This window comes from Triticum aestivum, chromosome 6A (genome assembly GCF_018294505.1).
Source record: "Triticum aestivum cultivar Chinese Spring chromosome 6A, IWGSC CS RefSeq v2.1, whole genome shotgun sequence".
NCBI lineage: Eukaryota > Viridiplantae > Streptophyta > Magnoliopsida > Poales > Poaceae > Triticum > Triticum aestivum.
Genome location: NC_057809.1, coordinates 578,947,623 through 578,969,183, shown reverse-complemented (window position 1 = coordinate 578,969,183; position 21,561 = coordinate 578,947,623). Strand labels below are relative to the sequence as shown.

Sequence of the window (21,561 nt, the reverse complement as noted above, 5' to 3'; positions counted from 1 at the left end):
CCAGAGTTTAGTCCCACCTCCCAACCAAAGGGCGCCCACAGCGGTTTATAAGCCCGTCCCTCTCTGCCTTGCTGAGCTCCTCTCAAAGTGAAAATAGATGCCCCTATACAGGAAATTTGACCTAAATTCATAATGAATTTCTCTAAAATTCATAGAAATTGATTATGAATTTAGGTTTAATTTTCTCTATAGGTGCATCTATGTTCATTTTTTTAGTAAAGTTAATCACAAACTTGTGATTCACACAAATTTTAAAAAATTCAAATTTAAACTATTCAAATTTTAAAACTAATGGCACTAACAGAAAGTTTATAATTTTTGTGACCTAAAAGAAAAAAGAAATCATAAAAAAACTATAAGTATTTAGTTCTAAGTAGAAATGAAAAAAATAAATAGCAAAAAAATACCTATAATATTTGTTATGACTAACTAAAATTAACAAATTGAGTATAATGACTCAAAAATCAATTTTTATAGTAAAGTTATTCATAAACTAATGACTCAAAAACAAAATAAAGTTTATAATTTTTCTAAAACTAAAAGCAAAAAGAATTTAAAAATAAAGCAAAAAACAAATGAAAATAAATAATGCAGAAAACAAAACAAAAAACTAGAAAAAAATAAAAATAGTGCCACCTACTGGGCCCTCATGGCCTGAATACGACTAGAAACCCTACCATGAGCCAGAATTCAGGCCCGCAGGAGGCCCAGTAGGCCCACAGGCACATAGTGACAGATTAGGCCCGACAGCCTGCAGTTGAGAGGAGCTCGAGAGGGTGGGCGCAGCAGCGCTTATAAACCACTCCCGAGCCCTCTCAACTAGCGAGGTGGGACTAAACTTTTGGGCGCGGGGCAGCAGAAGGCCTTTGGTCCCGGTTGGTGGGACGAACCGGGACCAAAGGGGGGCATTGGTCCCGGTTCGTGGCACCAACCGGGACCAATGGCCCCCTTTAGTCCCGGTTGGTGCCACCAACCGGGACCAAAGGCCGCCGCTTCCCGCCCTTTCGGCTGCTGAAAAGAGACCTTTGGTCCCAGTTGGTGGCACCAACCGGGACTAAAGGGGGCCATTGGTCCCGGTTGACCTTTGGTCCCGGTTGGTGGCACCAACCGGGACTAAAGGGGTCCATTGGTCCCGGTTGGTGCCACGAACCGGGACCAATGGCTTTGCTATATAAACTAGCACTTAGGAAATTTTCACATTTCCCTTGCCAGTTGCCCCCGGCGACGCCGAGCACATCGACGCCGCCAGGCTGCCCCGACGCCGCCCGCCGCCCCCGCCGTCGCCGTCGCCCGCGCCCGTCGTCGCCGCCGCCCGCGCCCTCGCCGTCGCCCGCGCCCTCGCCTGACGCCATCGCCCGCGCCCTCGCCCGACGCCGTCGCCCGCGCCCTCGCCCGACGCCGTCGCCCGCGCCCTCGCCCGACGCCGTCGCCCGTGCCCTTGCCCGACGCCGTCGCCCGCGCCCTCGCCCGACGCCCTCGCCCGCGCCCTCGCCCGACACCGTTGCCGCGCCCCGTCGTCCCCTGCCCCGTCGCCCGCGCCCGTCGACGCCGTCGCCCGCGCCCTCGCTGTCGCCCGCGCCCTCGCCCGACACCGTCGCCGCGCGCCATCGTCCCCAGCCCCGACCACACCACCCCTGCCCCATCGCCGTCACCGTGTCGTCGTCCCCTGCCCCGACGTGTCGCCGCCTCTGTGAGCACCGTGCCTCTGCCGGCCCCGCCGCCGCCGTGCAAGTTTTTTTAATTATACATGCTATTTTTACATGTTTTTAGATTTTCATATATATATATATATATATATATGTATGTATGTATTTTTTAGATATATGTATTTTTTACATGTTTTTTGTATGTATGTATGTATTTTTTCAATTGTAATGATGTTCTAAAAATACATATATGCAAAAGTTAGATTTTTAGAAAAGTTATATATATATATATATATATATATATATATATATATTCTTTGATTTAGTACATTTTAGGTTAGTTTCATTTTTTAAAAAGTTTTATATATTTAGGAAGAAGGAATAGAAGGAAGAAGAAGGAAGAAAAGGTTTTATATATGCAAAAGTTACATTTTTAGAAAAGTTATATATATCTAGCTAGGAAAGGAAGAAGAAGAAAAAGAATGAGAGGAAAAAGGAAAATAAGAAAATGAAGAAAGGAGAAGAAGAGGAGAAATAAATAAGAAGAGGAAAAAAGAAGAAAAAGGAGAGGAGAAGAAGAAAGGAATAGAGGAGAAGAAGAAAAAATATAAAATGATTTCTATTTTTTTTCTCCTCTATTCCTTTCTTCTTCTCCTCTTTTTTTTCTTCTTTTTTTTCTTCGATCTTCTCCTCTATTCCTTTCTTCTTCTCCTCTTTTTATTTCTTCTCCGTTTTCTTATGTTTTATCGGGTCTATCGTCGTTGATATACCCCTCTCGATAACTTCAATACGAGGGGGGTCGATATACCCCCTCCCCGATAATATTATTTTCCCATGTATGTATGTCGTCGTTGTCGATATAACCCCCAACCGATAACTTCAACACGTGTGCGGGGGTCGATATACCCCCTCTCGACTGTGATAACTTATACCGCGGGAGCACCCCCCCGACCCTCTCGCTCGACCAAAACTCTCGAGGACACCCAAACCCTAGAAAAAAACGATGTCGGTCTCCTACCCCCTCCTGCCGCACCCCTACCCGACAAACTCTCTCGAGGCCACCCCAAACCCTTGAAGCGTTGTCGAGGCCACCCCAAACCCTAGAGAAGCAGCGTCGAGGCCACTAATTAATATATATGATTCCTTACTGTGATTAGCTAGCTAGTTCTACGTTTGCCACTAATATATCCATGTGTCATGTTTGAATAATAATTGCCATATTGTAAATATTTGTAGAAACTATGGACACCGCCCGAGACAAAGTAAAAGAAGCATTGTTGAGGGACATAATCGCAATGGGAAGTGATGCCGTCTGCTTGTTGTTTCTCAACGACACTGATGGTCTGGAAGGAGAGGGTGAAGAAGCTGGCTCCAGTGACCTAATGTCGGTGCAAGAAGGAGAACGTGAGGACGGCTATGGTGACCCAATGCCGGTGCAAGAAGGAGACCGTGATGACGGCTCCAGTGACCGAACCGAGTCCGGCCAGGTATATATATTAGTTAAGCATGTGCTGACTAGCTAATTGATGCATTCATTGTTTTGGTATGTACACATATTAAATAAGTCTTTGTTCTTTTTTCTAGCCCTCCGGATCGAGCACAACTAAGGTAAAGAGAAGAGGCCCGAAGAAAAAGTTGAGCTCGGATGAAAGGTTTGAGATCATAGCAATCGCGCTCGACGCCCAACCGATTGAACCCATCCGAACAAAGAACGCATTTGTTGCTCAGTGCGGGGTTCTGGTTAGGGACAAGATCCCGATCAGCATCCAGCAATGGTTAAAGCCGGCTACAGAAGACCCTGAGGTGTCTTACGTCAATGATATGCAGAAAATGATCTTTGGACTGAGCTGAAGTCAACTTTCACCCTACCGCCAGAGGATGATCCGGAGAAGCCAGTTAAAGAGCAATTAATCAAGTCTTTTGCTCTTAAGAGGATGGCAGACCTATTCAGGAGGTGGAAGAAAGAGCTGAATAGGTTTGTCGATAAAAAAGAGACACCAGAATTCAAGGGCAGGTATGAGAAGATCAGAGATCACTGGCCCGCATTTGTGGCCCACAAGACATAGGAAAAGAGTAAGAAGATGTCGGCGACAAACAAGAAAAATGCTGCAAAGAAGAAGCTTCACCATCGCACGGGGTCAGGTGGCTACCTCGTAGCCCGGCCTAAGTGGGCCAAGGCTGAGAATGATCTGGTTGAAAAAGGGATCGAACCAGAGACAATGAACTGGCCAGACCGTTGCCGGACTTGGTTCTTCGGGGCTGGCGGAACCTTGGACCTTGTATCAAGGAAGTGCATTTGGACGGACAATCAATTGGATATACCAGTCAAGAGGCTTCAGCAGTATATCGAAGCAGCGCAGCAAGGGACGTTCGTTCCAGACAGAGAGAAGGACGAGCTCACAATGGCCCTCGGGAATCCTGAGCACCCTGGGCGGACACGAGGCACGCCATGCTCCATTCCGTGGAAGGATGGGTTTCCGGACGCAGGCGGTTACAAATGCCAGGAAAGGAGGAAGAAAGTGCAGCAGTCCAAACTGCAGGCGCTTAAAGCAAGGGTACTCGGGATAGAGGAACGAGAAGCAAATCGCAGTAAATGAACTGCCGAAGCTTCCCCCGAAGCTACCCCGCCATCTCAGCGGAGAAGCAGCGTGGCTTCCACCGAGCTGCTTCAGCCGGAGCATGTCTTGACGGCTCCTGCCAGCTATCCCGTGGATGCTATCACGGAGTCTCAAAATTGCCACCTTATGACGCAATGGATTAATATGAAGGTCAAGGCGGCTGTTGGCTCTATTTATCCTTCTGAACCCGGCGCAACTTTTTACTATTGGCCGATTCCAGAAGGATATGCTAGGGTGATGGTGGATGAAATAACGGAGGGATTTGAGGAGCTCCCGCTTGACCACCCTACCAGTGAAGAGGAGACTCGGCTGGGTTCTGCTCTGAAGACTCCATGCCTATGGCGGAAGGATCTCATCAACCTTCAGAACTGGACGCCTCCGCCTCCTCCTCCTCCTTCTCCGGCGAGTCAGGGCAGTCCGCCTCCTCCACCGCCTCCTCCTCCGGCAAGTGACGATCAGGGCACTCGGCCGGCTCCTTCTCCGGCGCGTGGCGGCACTCCGGCTCCTTCTCCGCCTACGCCTGCGCGCCCGAGCAGCCAGCCTCCTCCTTCTCCGCCTCGTCAGCAAGGCCGGAAGAGACCCGCCGCCGCTCCAGCAGCTGCTCCGGTGCGTCGTAGTCCTTCTCCTCCACCTCATAAGCAAGTAAAGAAGACAACCGCTCCGTCTGCTCGGCCGGCGTCTAGCAGTACAGCCAGTGGCGGGAAGACATACAGATTCGGTCCTTCTCTGAAGACTCCAGAGAAGTTACCATACGAGATGAGCCCGGAGGAGAACGCGAAGATCGCGCGAACCGAAGCGAAGGAATGGTTTGAAGGGTTGAAAGCACAGAGACATCCACCTCCAGAGGAGAAGGTAGATCCGTTGAAAGCGAAGCGCACTCTGGCTGCCCTGGCAAAACCACCCAAGTCTCCGCCGAAAGGCAACTATGAGCGCATTATTGCAAAGACATGGGCCGAAGCGGAGCGGTCGGGAAGTACAGTCAGTGATCAAAGGATGAAAGAATGACGAGCAGCTGGGAAACAAATTGCCCAGCTCAGCGAACAAGGGAATCAATTGTGCCCCCCGCTCAAGGTGCCTAGCGACATCGTCGATCCGAGGATGGTGCCCGGTTATAGCAATCTTGAAGATTACCTACCCGATGATGTACATTATGATCCCATGGACGTGCAGATACACAGATACGAGTACGGGAAGCCTCTCGTCAAAGATGAAAAATCTCTAACAACGATGATGTGAAGATTGCATGATTGGTACTTGAAAATCTGCAGAGAGTCTGGGGGGAGGTGTACTTTGTATGCGAGAGTTAAACCGGAGCATGACCTCGTTGGAATTGATCTGTTGCCTATTCCATTTGAGGAGTACTATCAGTTTTTCAATCAATTGGCCCTCGATAAAGCAACGGTCACCTGCTACTGTCTGTAAGTACTACTACTTCTGTCAGTAAGTCTCTCTATATAGCTCAGCTCCTTCATTGCAAGTATTTATAATTATCCTCACTATATTATGCAGATTGAAGATCGCCAAATTGAAGAAAAGACAAATCGGTGATATTGGGTTCGTTAACACATATCTCTAGATGCAACTGAGGTTGAACATCGTGCCGCAGATGCCGAGGCCAACTTGCTATGATCATTCAAAATAAATGAAAACAAAGGGTCGTGAGAAAAGGGGGCAAAGGTCCAGGCCGGGTCAGCCCATTAGTCCCGGTTTAGTCTAGAACCGGGACCAATGGGGGCATTGGACCCGGTTTGTGAACCCAGGGGGCCGGTCGGGCCACGTGGGCCATTGGTCCCAGTTCGTCTGGACCTTTGGTCCCGGTTGGTGGGACGAACCGGGACCAATGGGCCTCGCTCCTGGCCCACCACCATTGGTCCCAGTTGGTGGCATGAACCGGGACCAAAGGCTCCCCTTTAGTCCCGATTCATGCCACCAACCGGGACCAGTGGTGGTGCCTATATATACCCCCCTCGCGCAAGAGCAGAGCACACTGCTCTGTTTTTCCTGGCCGAGGGGGAGAGGGCTGGTGGTGCTCTAGCTCACCTCCTATGCACACAAGGTGTTCGATGGAATGCCCGAGCCACACTACTTAAGCTTTCTCCTCTCCAAGCTCGACCTCCAAGCTCCATTTTCCTCAATATTTGTCTAGGTTTAGCGGTCCGTCACGCCCTGTCCCTGTCTTCACCGCCGTCGATCACCCGCGTCGAGCTCATCGCCGGCACCACCATGGTGAGCCTCTTGTTCTTATCTTCTTTCTGAAAGGAAAAAATATTCTTACTTGTATGTTTACATAGATACTTGTATTATTTTCTTACTTTTATTATTGCATCTTATATAGTGCGATGGTTTTGGTATCCGCCCCCGTTGACCCTCGTCCTGTCTATGATTCGGATGTGGTATATATATTATCTTTATAACTATTGGTTCATTTATTGTTTATGAAAATTATGCCGACCAACGTGACATAGATTTTATTTATCTAGGAAGTATGTGAACCGGAAATTCCAACCGACCCTATTGTCGAGAGGTTAAATTTAGTTGAAGAAGAAAACAATTTCTTGAAGGAAAAAAAATTGAGGAGGAGAAGATGATATTGGAGTTGCATGTTGCGGATGTCGTCGATGATCACAAGATCAAGATGGATGCAATGCGCTTGAAGATTAGAAAGATTAGAAAATATGCCATTCATACCGAGGCTTGGTATCATTATGCCGTTGGATCAATTGTTACCTTGGTTGCGATTATGATCGCCTTTACTTTTGCATTTAAATGTTTTACATAGTTTCAATGTATGGTTTAATTAATTAGATGCTCTGGAGAGCTATATGTCGTTAGATGAGAACTATGTATGTACATTGGTTTTAATGTGATGATGAACTTCTATTAATTTGGACACTTAATTATATATAATGCATGCAGATGAACCGGCAATGGATGTACGGTGACAGACACACCTCCGAGTACATTAAGGGCGTGCATGAGTTTCTCAATGCGGCTGAGGCAAACAAGTAGAATGGTTTTATGTGTTGTCCATGCACTAAATGTGGGAATACAATGTCTTACTCTAACCGGAAAATCCTTCACACCCACCTGCTTTACAAGGGTTTCATGCCACACTATAATGTTTGGACGAGGCACGGAGAAATAGGGGTTATGATGGAAGACGACGAAGAAGAAGAGTACGATGACAACTATGTGCCCCCTGAATACGGTGATGCTGCAACGGGGGGAGCTGGTGAAGATCAAGAGGAACCAGACGATGTGCCCAATGATGCTGCAATGGGTGAAGCTGTTGAATATCAAGAGGAACCAGACGATGTGCCCGATGATGATGATCTCCGTCGGGTCATTGTCGATGCAAGGACGCAATGCGAAAGTCAAAAGGAGAAGCTGAAGTTCGATCACATGTTAGAGGATCACAAAAAAGGGTTGTACCCCAATTGCGAAGATGGCAACACAAAGCTCGGTACCGTACTGGAATTGCTGCAGTGGAAGGCAAAGAATGCTGTGCCTGACAAAGGATTTGAGAAGCTACTGAAAATATTGAAGAAGAAGCTTCCAAAGGATAAGGAATTTCCCGACAGTACATACGCAGCAAACAAGGTCGTATGCCCTCTAGGATTGGAGGTGGAGAAGATACATGCATGCCCTAATGACTGCATCCTATACCGCAGTGCATACAAGGATCTGAACGCATGCCCGGTATGCGGTGCATTGCGGTATAAGATCAGACGAGATGACCCTGGTGATGTTCACGGCGAGCCCCACAGGAAGAGGGTTCCTGCGAAGATGATGTGGTATGCTCCTATAATACCACGGTTGAAATGTCTGTTCAGAAACGGAGAGCATGCCAAGTCGATGCGATGGCACAGTGAGGACCGTAAGAAAGACGGGAAGTTGAGAGCACCCGCTGACGGGCCGCAGTGGAGAAAAATCGAGAGAAAGTACTGGGATGAGTTTGCAAAGGACCCAAGGAACGTATGGTTTGCTTTAAGCGCGGATGGCATTAATCCTTTCGGGGAGCAGAGCAGCAATCACAGCACCTGGCCTGTGACTCTATGTATGTATAACCTTCCTCCTTGGATGTGCATGAAGCGGAAGTTCATTATGACGCCAGTTCTCATCCAAGGCCCTAAGCAACCCGGCAACGACATTGATGTGTACCTAAGGCCATTAGTTGAAGAACTTTTACGGCTGTGGAATGGAAACGGTGTACGTACATGGGATGAGCATAGACAAGAGAAATTTAACCTAAAGGCGTTGCTGTTCATGACCATCAATGATTGGCCCGCTCTCAGTAACCTTTCAGGACAGACAAACAAAGGATACCACGCATGCACACACTGTTTAGATGACACTGAAAGTATATACCTGGACAAATGCAGGAAGAATGTGTACCTGGGCCGTCGTCGATTTCTTCCGAGCAACCATCAATGTCGAAAGAAAGTCAAGCATTTCAAAGGCGAGGCAGATCACCGGAAGAAGCCCGCCATGCATACCGGTGATCACGTACTTGCTATGGTCAATGATTTACACGTAATCTTTGGAAAGGGTCCCGGCACACTAGCTGTTCCGAATGACGCTGAGGGACACGCACCCATGTGGAAGAAGAAATCTATATTTTGGGACCTACCCTACTGGAAAGACCTAGAGGTCCGCTCTTCAATCGACGTGATGCACGTGACGAAGAACATTTGCGTGAACCTTCTAGGCTTCTTGGGCGTGTATGGAAAGACAAAAGATACACCTGAGGCACGGGAGGACCTGCAACGTTTGCACGAAAAAGACGGCATGCCTCCGAAGCAGTATGAAGGTCCTGCCAGCTACGCTCTTACGAAAGAAGAGAAAGAAATCTTCCTTGAATGCGTGCTCAGTATGAAGGTCCCGACTGGCTTCTCGTCGAATATAAAGGGAATAATAAATATGCCAGAGAAAAAGTTCCAGAACCTAAAGTCTCTTGACTGCCACGTGATTATGACGCAACTGCTTCCGGTTGCATTGAGGGGGCTTCTACCGAAAAACGTTCAATTAGCCATTGTGAAGCTATGTGCATTCCTCAATGCAATCTCTCAGAAGGTGATCGGTCCAGAAAACGTACCAAGGCTAAGGAGTGATGTGGCGCAATGTCTTGTCAGTTTCGAGCTGGTGTTCCCACCATCCTTCTTCAATATCATGACGCATGTCCTAGTTCATCTAGTCGACGAGATTGTCATTCTGGGGCCCGTATTTGTACACAATATGTTCCCCTTTTAGAGGTTCATGGGAGTCCTAAAGAAATATGTCCGTAACCGCGCTAGGCCAGAAGGAAGCATCTCCATGGGCCATCAAACAGAGGATGTCATCGGGTTTTGTGTTGACTTCATTCCTGGCCTTAAGAAGATAGGTCTCCCTAAATCGCGGTATGAGGGGAGACTGACTGGAAAAGGCACTCTTGGAAGTGACTCAATAATATGCAGGGACGGATATTCTTGGTCTCAAGCACACAACACAGTTCTACAGAACTCTACCTTGGTGACCCCGTATGTCGATGAACACAAGAAAAGTCTGCGCTCCAAACACCCGGAGCAGTGCGATGACTGGATTACATGTGAACACATTAGGACTTTCAGCAGTTGGTTGGAAGCACATCTCAGAGGTGACAACACTGTTTGTGATGAGTTGTACTTGTTGTCCAGGGGACCATCTTTGACTGTATTGATTTACAAAGGATACGAGATAAATGGGAATACATTTTACACGATTGACCAAGATCAAAAGAGCACCAACCAAAACAGCGGTGTCCGCTTTGATGCAACAACCGAGAAGGGAAATGACACAAAGCGGACACCGCTGTTTTGGTTGGTGCTCTTTTGATCTTGGTCAATCGTGTAAAATGTATTCCCATTTATCTCGTATCCTTTATAAATCAATACAGTCAAAGATGGTCCCCTAGACAACAAGTACAACTCATCACAAACAGTGTTGTCACCTCTGAGACGTGCTTCCAACCAACTGCTTAAAGTCCTAATGTGTTCACATGTAATCCAGTCGTCGCACTGCTCTGGGTGTTTGGAGCGCAGACTTTTCTTGTGTTCATCGACATATGGGGTCACCAAGGTAGAGTTCTGTAGAACTGTGTAGTGTGCTTGAGACCAAGAATATCCGTCCCTGCATATTATTGAGTCACTTCCAAGAGTGCCTTTTCCCGTCAGTCTCCCCTCATACCGCGATTTAGGGAGACCTATCTTCTTAAGGCCAGGAATGAAGTCAACACAAAACCCGATGACATCCTCTGTTTGATGGCCCATGGAGATGCTTCCTTCTGGCCTAGCGCGGTTATGGACATATTTCTTTAGGACTCCCATGAACCTCTCAAAGGGGAACATATTGTGTAGAAATACGGGCCCCAGAATGACAATCTCGTCGACTAGATGAACTAGGACATGCGTCATGATATTGAAGAAGGATGGTGGGAACACTAGCTCGAAACTGACAAGACATTGTGCCACATCACTCCTTATCCTTGGTACGATTTCTGGATCAATCACCTTCTGAGAGATTGCATTGAGGAATGCACATACACATAGCTTCACAATGGCTAATCGGACGTTTTCCGGTAGAAGCCCCCTCAATGCAACCGGAAGCAGTTGCGTCATAATCACGTGGCAGTCATGAGACTTTAGGTTCTGGAACTTTTTCTCTGGCATATTTATTATTCCCTTTATATTCGACGAGAAGCCAGTCGGGACCTTCATACTGAGCAGGCATTCAAAGAAGATTTCTTTCTCTTCTTTTGTAAGAGCGTAGCTGGCAGGACCTTCATACTGCTTCGGAGGCATGCCGTCTTTTTCGTGCAAACGTTGCAGGTCCTCCCATGCCTCAGGTGTATCTTTTGTCTTTCCATACACGCCCAAGAAGCCTAGCAGGTTCACGCAAAGGTTCTTCATCATGTGCATCACGTCGATTGAAGAGCGGACCTCTAGGTCTTTCCAATAGGGTAGGTCCCAAAATATAGATTTCTTCTTCCACATGGGTGCGTGCCCCTCAGCGTCATTTGGAATAGCTAGTGCACCGGGACCCTTTCCAAAGATTACATGTAAATCATTGACCATAGCAAGTACGTGATCACCGGTACGCATGGCGGGCTTCTTCCGGTGATCTGCCTCGCCTTTGAAATGCTTGCCTTTCTTTCGACATTGATGATTGGTCGGAAGAAATCGACGATGGCCCAGGTACACATTCTTCCTGCATTTGTCTAGGTATATACTTTCAGTGTCATCTAAACAGTGTGTGCATGCGTGGTATCCTTTGTTTGTCTGTCCTGAAAGGTTACTGAGAGCGGGCCAATCGTTGATGGTCATGAACAGCAACGCCTTTAGGTTAAATTCCTCCTGTCTGTGCTCATCCCATGTACATACACCGTTTCCATTCCACAGCTGTAAAAGTTCTTCAACTAATGGCCTTAGGTACACATCAATGTCGTTGCCGGGTTGCTTAGGGCCTTGGATGAGAACTGGTGTCATAATGAACTTCCGCTTCATGCACATCCAAGGAGGAAGGTTATACATACATAGAGTCACAGGCCAAGTGCTGTGATTGCTGCTCTGCTCCCCGAAAGGATTAATGCCATCCACACTTAAAGCAAACCATACGTTCCTTGGGTCCTTTGCAAACTCATCCCAGTACTTTCTCAAGATTTTTCTCCACTGCGACCCGTCAGCGGGTGCTCTCAACTTCCCGTCTTTCTTACGGTCCTCACTGTGCCATCGCATCGTCTTGGCATGCTTTCCGTTTCTGAAAAGACGTTTCAACCGTGGTATTATAGGAGCATACCACATCACCTTCGCAGGAACCCTCTTCCTATGGGGCTCGCCGTGAACATCACCAGGGTCATCTTGTCTGATCTTATACCGCAATGCACCGCATACCGGGCATGCGTTCAGATCCTTGTATGCACCGCGGTATAGGATGCAGTCATTAGGGCATGCATGTATCTTCTCCACCTCCAATCCTAGAGGGCATACGACCTTCTTTGTTGCGTATGTACTGTCGGGCAATTCGTTATCCTTTGGAAGCTTCTTCTTCAATATTTTCAGTAGCTTCTCAAATCCTTTGTCAGGCACAGCATTCTCTGCCTTCCACTGTAGCAATTCCAGTACGGTACCGAGCTTTGTGTTGCCATCTTCGCAATTGGGGTACAACCCTTTCTTGTGATCCTCTAACATGCGATCGAACTTCAGCTTCTCCTTTTGACTTTCGCATTGCGTCCTTGCATCGACAATGACCCGGTGGAGATCATCATCATCGGGCACATCGTCTGGTTCCTCTTGATCTTCAGCAGCTTCACCCGTTGCAGCATCATTGGGCACATCGTCTGGTTCCTCTTGATCTTCACCAGCTCCCCCCGTTGCAGCATCACAGTATTCAGGGGGCACATAGTTGTCATCGTACTCTTCTTCTTCGTAAACAAAGGCGATCATAATCGCAACCAAGGTAACAATTGATCCAACGGCATAATGATACCAAGCCTCGGTATGAATGGCATATTTTCTAATCTTTCTAATCTTCAAGCGCATTGCATCCATCTTGATCTTTTGATCATCGACGACATCCGCAACATGCAACTCCAATATCATCTTCTCCTCCTCAATTTTTTTTATTTTTTCCTTCAAGAAATTGTTTTCTTCTTCAACTAAATTTAACCTCTCGACAATAGGGTCGGTTGGAATTTCCGGTTCACATACATCCTAGATAAATAAAATCTATGTCATGTTGGTCCGCATAATTTTCATAAACAATAAATGAACCAATAGTTACAAAGATAATATATATACCACATCCGAATCATAGACAGGACGAGGGCCGACGGGGGCGGATACCAAAACCATCGCACTATATAAGATGCAATAATAAAAGTAAGAAAATGATACAAGTATCTATCTAAACATACAAGTAAGAATATTTTTCCTTTCAGAAAGAAGATAAGAACAAGAGGCTCACCATGGTGGTGTCGGTGATGAGATCGGCGCGGGTGATCGACGGCGGTGAAGACGGCGGTGGGGCGTGACGGACCGCTAAATCTAGACAAATCTCGAGGAAAATGGAGCTTTGAGGTCGAGCTTCGAGAGGAGAAAACTTAACTAGTGTGGCTCGGGCATTTCATCGAACACCTCATGTGCATAGGAGGTGAGCTAGAGCACCACAAACCCCTCCCCTCGCCGGCCAGAGAAAAACAGAGCACTGGAGTGCTCTGCTCGCGGGCGAGGGTATATATAGGCACCTCATTGGTCCCGGTTCGTGGCATGAACCGGGACTAAAGGGCAGCCTTTGGTCCCGGTTCAGGCCACCAACCGGGACCAATGGTGGTGGGCCAGGAGCCAGGCCCATTGGTCCCGGTTCGTCCCACCAACCGGTACCAAAAGGTCCAGACGAACTGGGACCAATGGCCCACGTGGCCCGGCCGGCCCCCTGGGCTCACGAACCGGGTCCAATGCCCCCATTGGTCCCGGTTTTGGACTAAACCGGGACTAATGGGCTGACCCGGCCTGGACCATTGCCCCCTTTTCTACTAGTGACCCCCTGTTGACCAGTCAAACGTTGACTGATCAACTAGGACCCCCCGGTTCACCTGTCAGCCACTGGTACACTTTTGTGTACCCGGTGCTGGGTGCCCCTAGCAATTTTAGTCTTTATTTTCGAATAAATAATAATTTTAGAATATTGCTAAAACTTCAGAAAATCATGTAAAATAATCCGTAACCCGGATGAAAATACTGTGTACATGAAAGTTGCTCAGAACGACGAGACGAATTCAAATATGTAGCCCGTTCTTCCGCCACACATCCCTAGAATAGCGAACATGCAACAATCCACCTTCGGTTCATTTGTCCGAAAACGTCAACATGGGGAATATTTTCCCGGATGTTTTCCCCCTTCGCCAGTAGCACCTAGTACCGTGTTAGAGCACACCCAGCACTATTATATGTCATGACATGCATCGTCATGCATCTGTTTGCATTGTATTCATTTTTTCTTCCCCCTCTTCTCTTCAGTAGACTACGAGACTGATGCCGCTGCTGCCCCGATCAACTACGGTGTTGACGACCCCTCCTTCTTGCCAGAGCAACCAGGCAAGTAAACCCCCTTTGATCAACCAGATATCGCCCACTCTCTTCTCTCTTATTCTTGCATTAGGTTCGCTATTGTTGTTGATTCAATAGCTCCTATTCTGTTGCATAGCCTGTCACTGTTGCTACAGTTGTTGATACCTTTACCTGCTATCCTAATGCTTAGTATAGGTTGCTAGTATGACATCAGTGGCCCTACACTCTTGTCCGTCTGCCATGTTATACTACTGGGCCGTGATCACTCGGGAGGTGATCACGGGTATATACTATACTATTACATACTTATGTTGATGATTCGGAGATGGGGGCTAAAGGGGCAGGTGGTTCCACCCAGGTAGTGGTGGGTCTGGGTCCCCGGTAGCCCCCAGATTGTTACTTTGTGGCGGAGCGACAGGGAAGGTTGCGACCACCTAGGAGACAGGTGAGCCTGGTCCCTGGTTACTTCAAAATAACACGCTTAACGAGATCTTGATATTTGATCCGAGTCTGGCTACGAGCCTATAGGCACTAACCAACTACGTGGGAACAGTTATGGGCACTCGACGTCGCGGTATCAGCCGAAGCCTTCTTGACATCAGCGACTGAGCGGCGCGCACCGAGTTGGACCGTGTAACGCAACATCCTTTGTAATGGAGGTTGCTAGGTCTGCTCACCGGCCGCGTACGCAACGTGCAGTTGTGCAACGGGCGTTGGGCTCAGACCCCTATGCGCTTAGGATTTTGACCGGCGTGCTGACCTCTCTGCTGTATGTAGGTAGGGCTGCGACGTGTTGATCTTCCGAGGCCGGGCATGACCCAGGAAAGTGTGTCCGACCAAAGGGATCAAGCATGTTGGGTAATGTGGTGCACCCCTGCAGGGAAGTTTATCTATTTGAATAGCTGTGTCCCTCGGTAAAGGACAACCCAGAGTTGTACTTCGACCTTATGACAACTAGAACCCGATACTTAATAAAACACACCTCTTACAATTTCCAGATACAACCCGGCGATCGCTTTCCCACAGGGCGACGAGGGGAGGATCGCCGGGTAGGATTATGCTATGCGGTGTTCCTTGATGCTGCTCTTGCTACTCTCTTCTACATGCTTCAAGATGGAGGCTACCAGAAGCGTAGTCTTCGATAGACTAGCTATCCCCCTCTTATTCTGGCATTCCGCAGTTCAGTCCACAGATACTACCCGTTTCATTGTTACCAATGCATATGTGGTGTAGATCCTTACTTGCGAGTACTTTGGATGAGTATTCACGGTTGCTTTGCTCCCTCTTTTCCCCCTTTCCATTCTTCTCGGACGTCGCAACCACATGTTGGAGCCCAGGAGCCAGACGCCACCGTCGACGATGACCCCTACTACACCGAGGGTGCCTACTACTACGTGCAGGCCGCCGCCGACCAGGAGTAGTTTAGGAAGATCCCAGGCCGGCGGCATGCGCCTTTTTCGATCTGTATCCCAGTTTGTGCTAGCCATCTTATGGCACCTTGTTTAACTTATGTCTGTACTCAGATATTGTTGCTTCCGCTGACTCGTTTGTGTTCGAGCCCTCGAGGCCCTGGCTTGTAATATAAAACTTGTATTATTTTAATTTGTGTTTAGAGTTGTCTTGTGATATCTTCCCGTGAGTCCCTGATCTTGGTCGTACATATTTGCGTGTATGATTAGTGTACGGTCAAATCGGGGGCGCCACAGGTACAACACACTACACGAACACAAGGAGGCGTGAACATGGCACCCGGAGCAGAGAGATAGGGGATGCTCGGCCCAAAGAGAGGAAACTACACAGCTAAGCGCATGAAGCCCCGGACAAGTGAGTCAAACCAAATAAGCAAGACGTCCAAGTTTGATTTTAGACAAATCTAATATGCTAAGTGAAATGAAACAGAGGTAGTATTTCATGTGTATACATGACCATGGTTCAAGAGTAAACATTGGCAGTTGACCTGCCACCCAAAATTTGGCAGCTATAGGGATCTCAAAAGATGAAAATGAAATTATGTGGACCTTTCAATAAAAATAGTGGTATATGTGAGGGGTTGAAAAGATGGAGAGTGAAATCCGAAATTTTGGATCTCAAAATATGAAAATGAGAACTATGAGGACCTTTCTGTAAAACCAGTATAACTCGTGAGGGGCTAAAAACAAGAGTAAAAATTGGTTGTTGACCTGCCACCCAAAATTTGGCAGGCATAAGGATCTCAAAAGATGGAAATAAAATTATGCAGACCTTTTAATAAAAAAAATACTAGTATACGTGAGGAGCTGAAAATATGGTGCGTGAAAATCATAAAATTTTGGATCTCAAAATAAGAACTATGAGGACCGTTCTACAAAATCAGTATAACTCGTGAGGTGCAAAAAACAAGAGTAAAAATTGGCTATTGACCTGCCACCCAAAATATGGCAGCGGCTAGGATCTCAAAAGATGGAAAATGAAACTATGTGGACCTTTTAATAAAAATTGTAGTATACATAAAATTTTGGATCTCAAAACAAGAACAATGAGGACATTCCATAAAATCAGTATAGCTTGAGGGGCAAAAAAAACTGTCATCCTTTTTTTTGACAACCAATGTTGTGCAATCATCAAGGTACCACATATATTAAGCATTTTTATCGGGTGTCCCCGAAGGGACAGTACAAGTAGCAGCGCGCGGCTTATAAACCGGTCCTGCTCTACCTCGCTAGCCGATGTGGGACTAAACGAACTAGCCTTTTGTCCCTGGCCAGAAGAACTGAAGCGGTCATCTCCGTCCTTCCCGTACACCCAGGATGAGACAGCGCCGTATCACCACGCACGCCCCTGATCTGGACGGCACAGCCGAGTCCGTGGCGGCGTGGTCCTTCTCCCCAGGTCACTGGATCCAGCCGAGATTCATCCTGGATGCATCGTCCAGCCGCTGCCCTCGATGCCTCCGCTGCGTCTCTCTCCGTGGCCCAGCCGCTGCCCTCGAGTCACCGTCCGACAGCCTCGACACCTACCGGCAGTAAGAGCCCATTTTTTCTCCCGCGTCCCCCCTCAAATTATCTCCTTCTCTCCGCGGAATCACAGGCTGAGCCATTGTTGGTGGATTTTATTTTTGTCAGGTCGGACGGGCGCGCAGCCGCACCTGTTAACATCCAATTTCACAAGAAGGTGCTCTTGCAGGTAAGCACGATGGTTCTCCGATCTGCTGTACTTTCACTCAATTTTGTTTGGACGGTGGGTAATTCCTTTCATCTAGTCTTCAATAAACCAGATCAGTTTATACACGCAGGGGACTTTCTGGACTGGCGCTATGCCGCTCTAACCTTCTCTCCTCCTCTGTTCCAACTCCCCTCCTCCTCGTTCCCCCAATCTTTCCCTCGCCCTCTGATCTCTCTCTAATCCCTTGTCACATCTCTCTTGTGGATCCTTTCTTATCAGCTGTCCTGCTTTGGCCCTCCCGGTCACTTGTGGTTCTGGACGGGCGGGTTTCTAGCATAAAAAGAGAGCTTGCTCGTCCGGATGCGGACGAGCCTGGGGAAAAGAGTGTTAATCAGGTCACTCAGCTCTCTTCTCGAGCGATTGCGCCAGATCCTGGGATTGAGCTCACCATGCAAGCGCTGTCCATCAGCGAACCGGCGATTGTTTATATTCAGGCTGAACAGAGGCTTGAGGAGGGTCAGGATGCAGATTTCAATTTTCTCATGAAGCTTGCTTCTACAAGAGGTCCAATCAGAGTTCTTTCGGTTTAGGCTGTGCAGCACTCTATGGCTAGAGCATGGATGCTGTTATGTTTGTGATTACTCCTCAGCCTTGGAGCATGGGTTCGGATAACTTTCTGCTTGAATTATGGGTTATGCTATTATCAAGGCACCGCTTTGACTTTCTGCTTGAATATACCTTGATAATAGCTGTACCCATAATTCAAAGATATATATGTGTGTGCTCTCAGTTGGCACCTCGCTGCTACGACCAGTTACTTGAGATTGCGGAAGCCAGCGCCGGCCCGGATGGTCACCTCGATGTACCCATAATTCAAAGGTATATTCAAGCAGAAAGTCAAAGTGGTGCCTTTATGGGTACAGTGCTGCTGCCAGTCACGGTTAATCTAGAGACAGCCGCTGTTTGAAGCGACAACACGGGAGTAGCACAAGTTGAAACATTGCAGGCTCTAGGACAGCAGAGCGGTGCTATTTCGGACCCGGTGCAGATGGGCGGTGCTAAACAATCTGGGCCATTTTCTTAGGAGTTGCTGGGCCCTCTGTGAATATATTGAAGCAGTGATTTAGGCCAGATTTGGAATAAGAGGGATACCTAGTCCTATCGAAGAATACGCTTCTGGCAGCCTTCATCTTGAAACATGTAGAAGAGAGTAGCAAGAGCAGCATCAAGGAACACCGCATAGCATAATCCTACCCGGCGATCCTCTCCTCATCGCCCTGTGGAAAAGCGATCACCGGGTTGTATCCGGAAATTGTAAGAGGTGTGTTTTATTAAGTATCCAGCTCTAGTTGTCATAAGGTCAAAGTATAACTCTGGGTCGTCCTTTTACCGAGGAACACGACTATTGAAATAGATAAACTTTCCTGCAGGGGTGCACCACATTACCCAACACGCTCGATCCCTCTGGCCGGACACACTTTCCTGGGTTATGCCTGGCCTCGGAAGATCAACACGTCGCAGCACTACCTACACACAACAGAGAGGTTAGCTATGACGCCCCCAATTCAATCATACACTAATCATGCACGCAAACGTGTACGATCAAGATCAGAGACTCATGGGAAGATATCACAACACAACTTTAAAACACAAATAAGTCATACAAGCATCATAATACAAGCCATGGGCCTCGAGGGCTCGAATACAAGTGCTCGATCATAGACGAGTCAGCGGAAATAACAATATCTGAGTACAGACATAAGTTAAACAAGTTTGCCTTAAGAAGGCTAGCACAAACTGGGATACAGATCGAAAGAGGCGCAGACCTCCTGCCTGGGATCCTCCTAAACTACTCCTGCTCGTCGTCGGCAGCCTGCACGTAGAATTAGGCACCTCGGCTGTAATTTTTGAGGTGGTAAACGACCTCTGATGGAAACGAGCCCAAAAGCAGTCTTGACCTTTTCAACGAGACGAATAACTTTCATGTTGAATGTGTTTTGATCAGAGGTCATCTTGAGGGTCAAATCGGTCGCCCAAAATACGCTATTATTCGTCCTGACAAGGCTGTATTCTGATGGCTCTAACTTTTGCGTACCAACTCGGATTGGGATGATTTTATATGAAAATCGACCGTTTTAACGAGACGAAGACAATTCGTGTAGAAACTTTTCTCATATGAGGTCGTCTTGGAGTCTTAATTGGCCGAACAATACTTTGAAAACAAAATCTTAATACTTTGAGCATAGTTTCGGCCCTTGAGATGAGGTCGGATGGCGATGGCCCAAACTTCAAAGATGTTCATGTTGACAATACGAAACTTTTTCTAGTAGATCACTTCTCCATTTGAGACCATATTAGTTAAGTTCTTGACCGTGCCAAAATCTGGTGTCAACACTTGCCCCTCTGTTTTTGGCAAAACTTGTGTGCCGAAAAATAACTTGCACGAAGTTTGTTCTAAGTGCGATGTCAACACTTCATCGGCATTCGTACGTGCTTAGGACGATATGTATATATCGGCCATTTAGATTAGAAACAAAAGTGAAGCTAATCGAACATATAATAATTTGGTAATACCCCTTCATGATGTAAGAAATTATATTGCATCCATGGATTAAAATAAGCCCATTGAGGGTAACCAATCATACTTGATGACGAATTTCATGGCATAGCCATCAACGGCATAGTTGAAGAATATGAATAATGTGTGAACCGAAGATGTTGAAACATTCGGCTTGGCCCTTCATAGTTTTCACTCTTTTCCTTCTTCATCTTTGCCGCATGTCATGTAATGGATGCTTTCACATAATTCTTATTTTGAGTGGTTCCTTTAGAAACCCATGCCATGTTTCTTTCTTCAAGTTTTTGTGCACTAAGTTTTTGTAATTTCTTTTTTTCCCGATATGATAAGCCGAGTGAGCACCCCGGCTGTGATTTTGTTTGAAGTAATGGAAATTATTTTTTTACCTTGCGCACTCTCAACTTCTTTTCTTCAAATTTGACACTTGATTGACTTGCCTCATTGCCTTTTGTAGCCAATGTCAACACTTTAATTGGCTCTTTGTTATTTGAGATCAAATCTGAAGTAGCACACTTATGACCATCTCTTTTCACGCGGTAAACTTGCTTGACCACCTCTTTCTTCTTCCATGAGCTCTGGACTGATTCCTTATGATTGAAACGGTCTTTGACGTGTGATTTTTCAAATGTTGATCTTCTTGAAACTGCATAGTATTGGTGAGATGGTCTAAAATAAGATGGAGAATGTGCCCTTATATTATACATGTCCCATGATGGATATGGATTTACATGAGCATAAGGAGGTATCCATGACATTGGCATTAGCGGCCCAAAGTAAGGACATGAATATGCTCATAGAGATTTTAGGGGGTGATCTTGATGCTTCTAAACTACTTGACCGATAAGCACTTTTCTCTTCACTCTTTTTTTTGATATTTATCTAATAATTCAGCAAAGGTTATTTTCGATCTCTTACCCTTGCGCTTATTTCGGTCTTTGTTTTTTTTGTTTGCTTTCATTGATCATAGGATTTGCATGTTGCCCCCCAGTCCTTGGCGTCTTTACTGTAACTTCAATAGAACTCATGCCTTCAAGAATATTTTCATTGTGCTCTTGAACAACTTCTTTACTTGAAATCTTGATCTCATCACCTGCAATTTTTACCTTCTCTTTAATGGATCGGCTTGAAGCAGCCGATGCAAAAAGTTTTTGCCATCAGGACCAATTGGAATAGACTGGTCATCTGTCGGTGTTTCAACAAATTTCAATCGTCCCTTATCAATGGCCGATTTAACTATTTGACAAAACATGTTGCAATCCTCGAAATTATGCTTGGACGAATCATGCAACTTGCAATACATTCGTCCCTGGATGGATGGCTTGACATAGTGATCAAGAATTCTAATGTAATTATTTTTCAGCAACAAATCAAATATTTGATCACACATGCTTGAGTTGAAGGTATACTTCTTGTTTTCTAGCCGATCTTGGTGTACGAACGGCTTTGGAGGTAAGCAAACAAATGGTACAGATTTGGAATCTCCCCATTCGGCTATGCAT

General features: G+C 46.8%; 1 protein-coding gene across 2 annotated transcripts; it reads left to right on the top strand.

Moving 5' to 3' along the window:
• The first annotated feature begins 17,065 nt into the window (after positions 1-17,065).
• LOC123131114 (uncharacterized) lies at positions 17,066-18,301 on the top strand. Of its 2 annotated transcripts, none has more exons than XM_044550873.1 (3): positions 17,066-17,344; positions 17,445-17,505; positions 17,615-18,301. In XM_044550873.1, exons 1-3 carry the CDS (start codon positions 17,130-17,132, stop codon positions 17,645-17,647), a joined length of 309 nt encoding a protein of 102 aa, XP_044406808.1. In that variant the 5' UTR covers positions 17,066-17,129; the 3' UTR covers positions 17,648-18,301. The 2 variants fall into 2 exon arrangements, with proteins under 2 accessions (XP_044406808.1, XP_044406807.1); XM_044550872.1 differs by having other exon boundaries at positions 17,602-18,301.
• Positions 18,302-21,561: the final 3,260 nt, after the last annotated feature.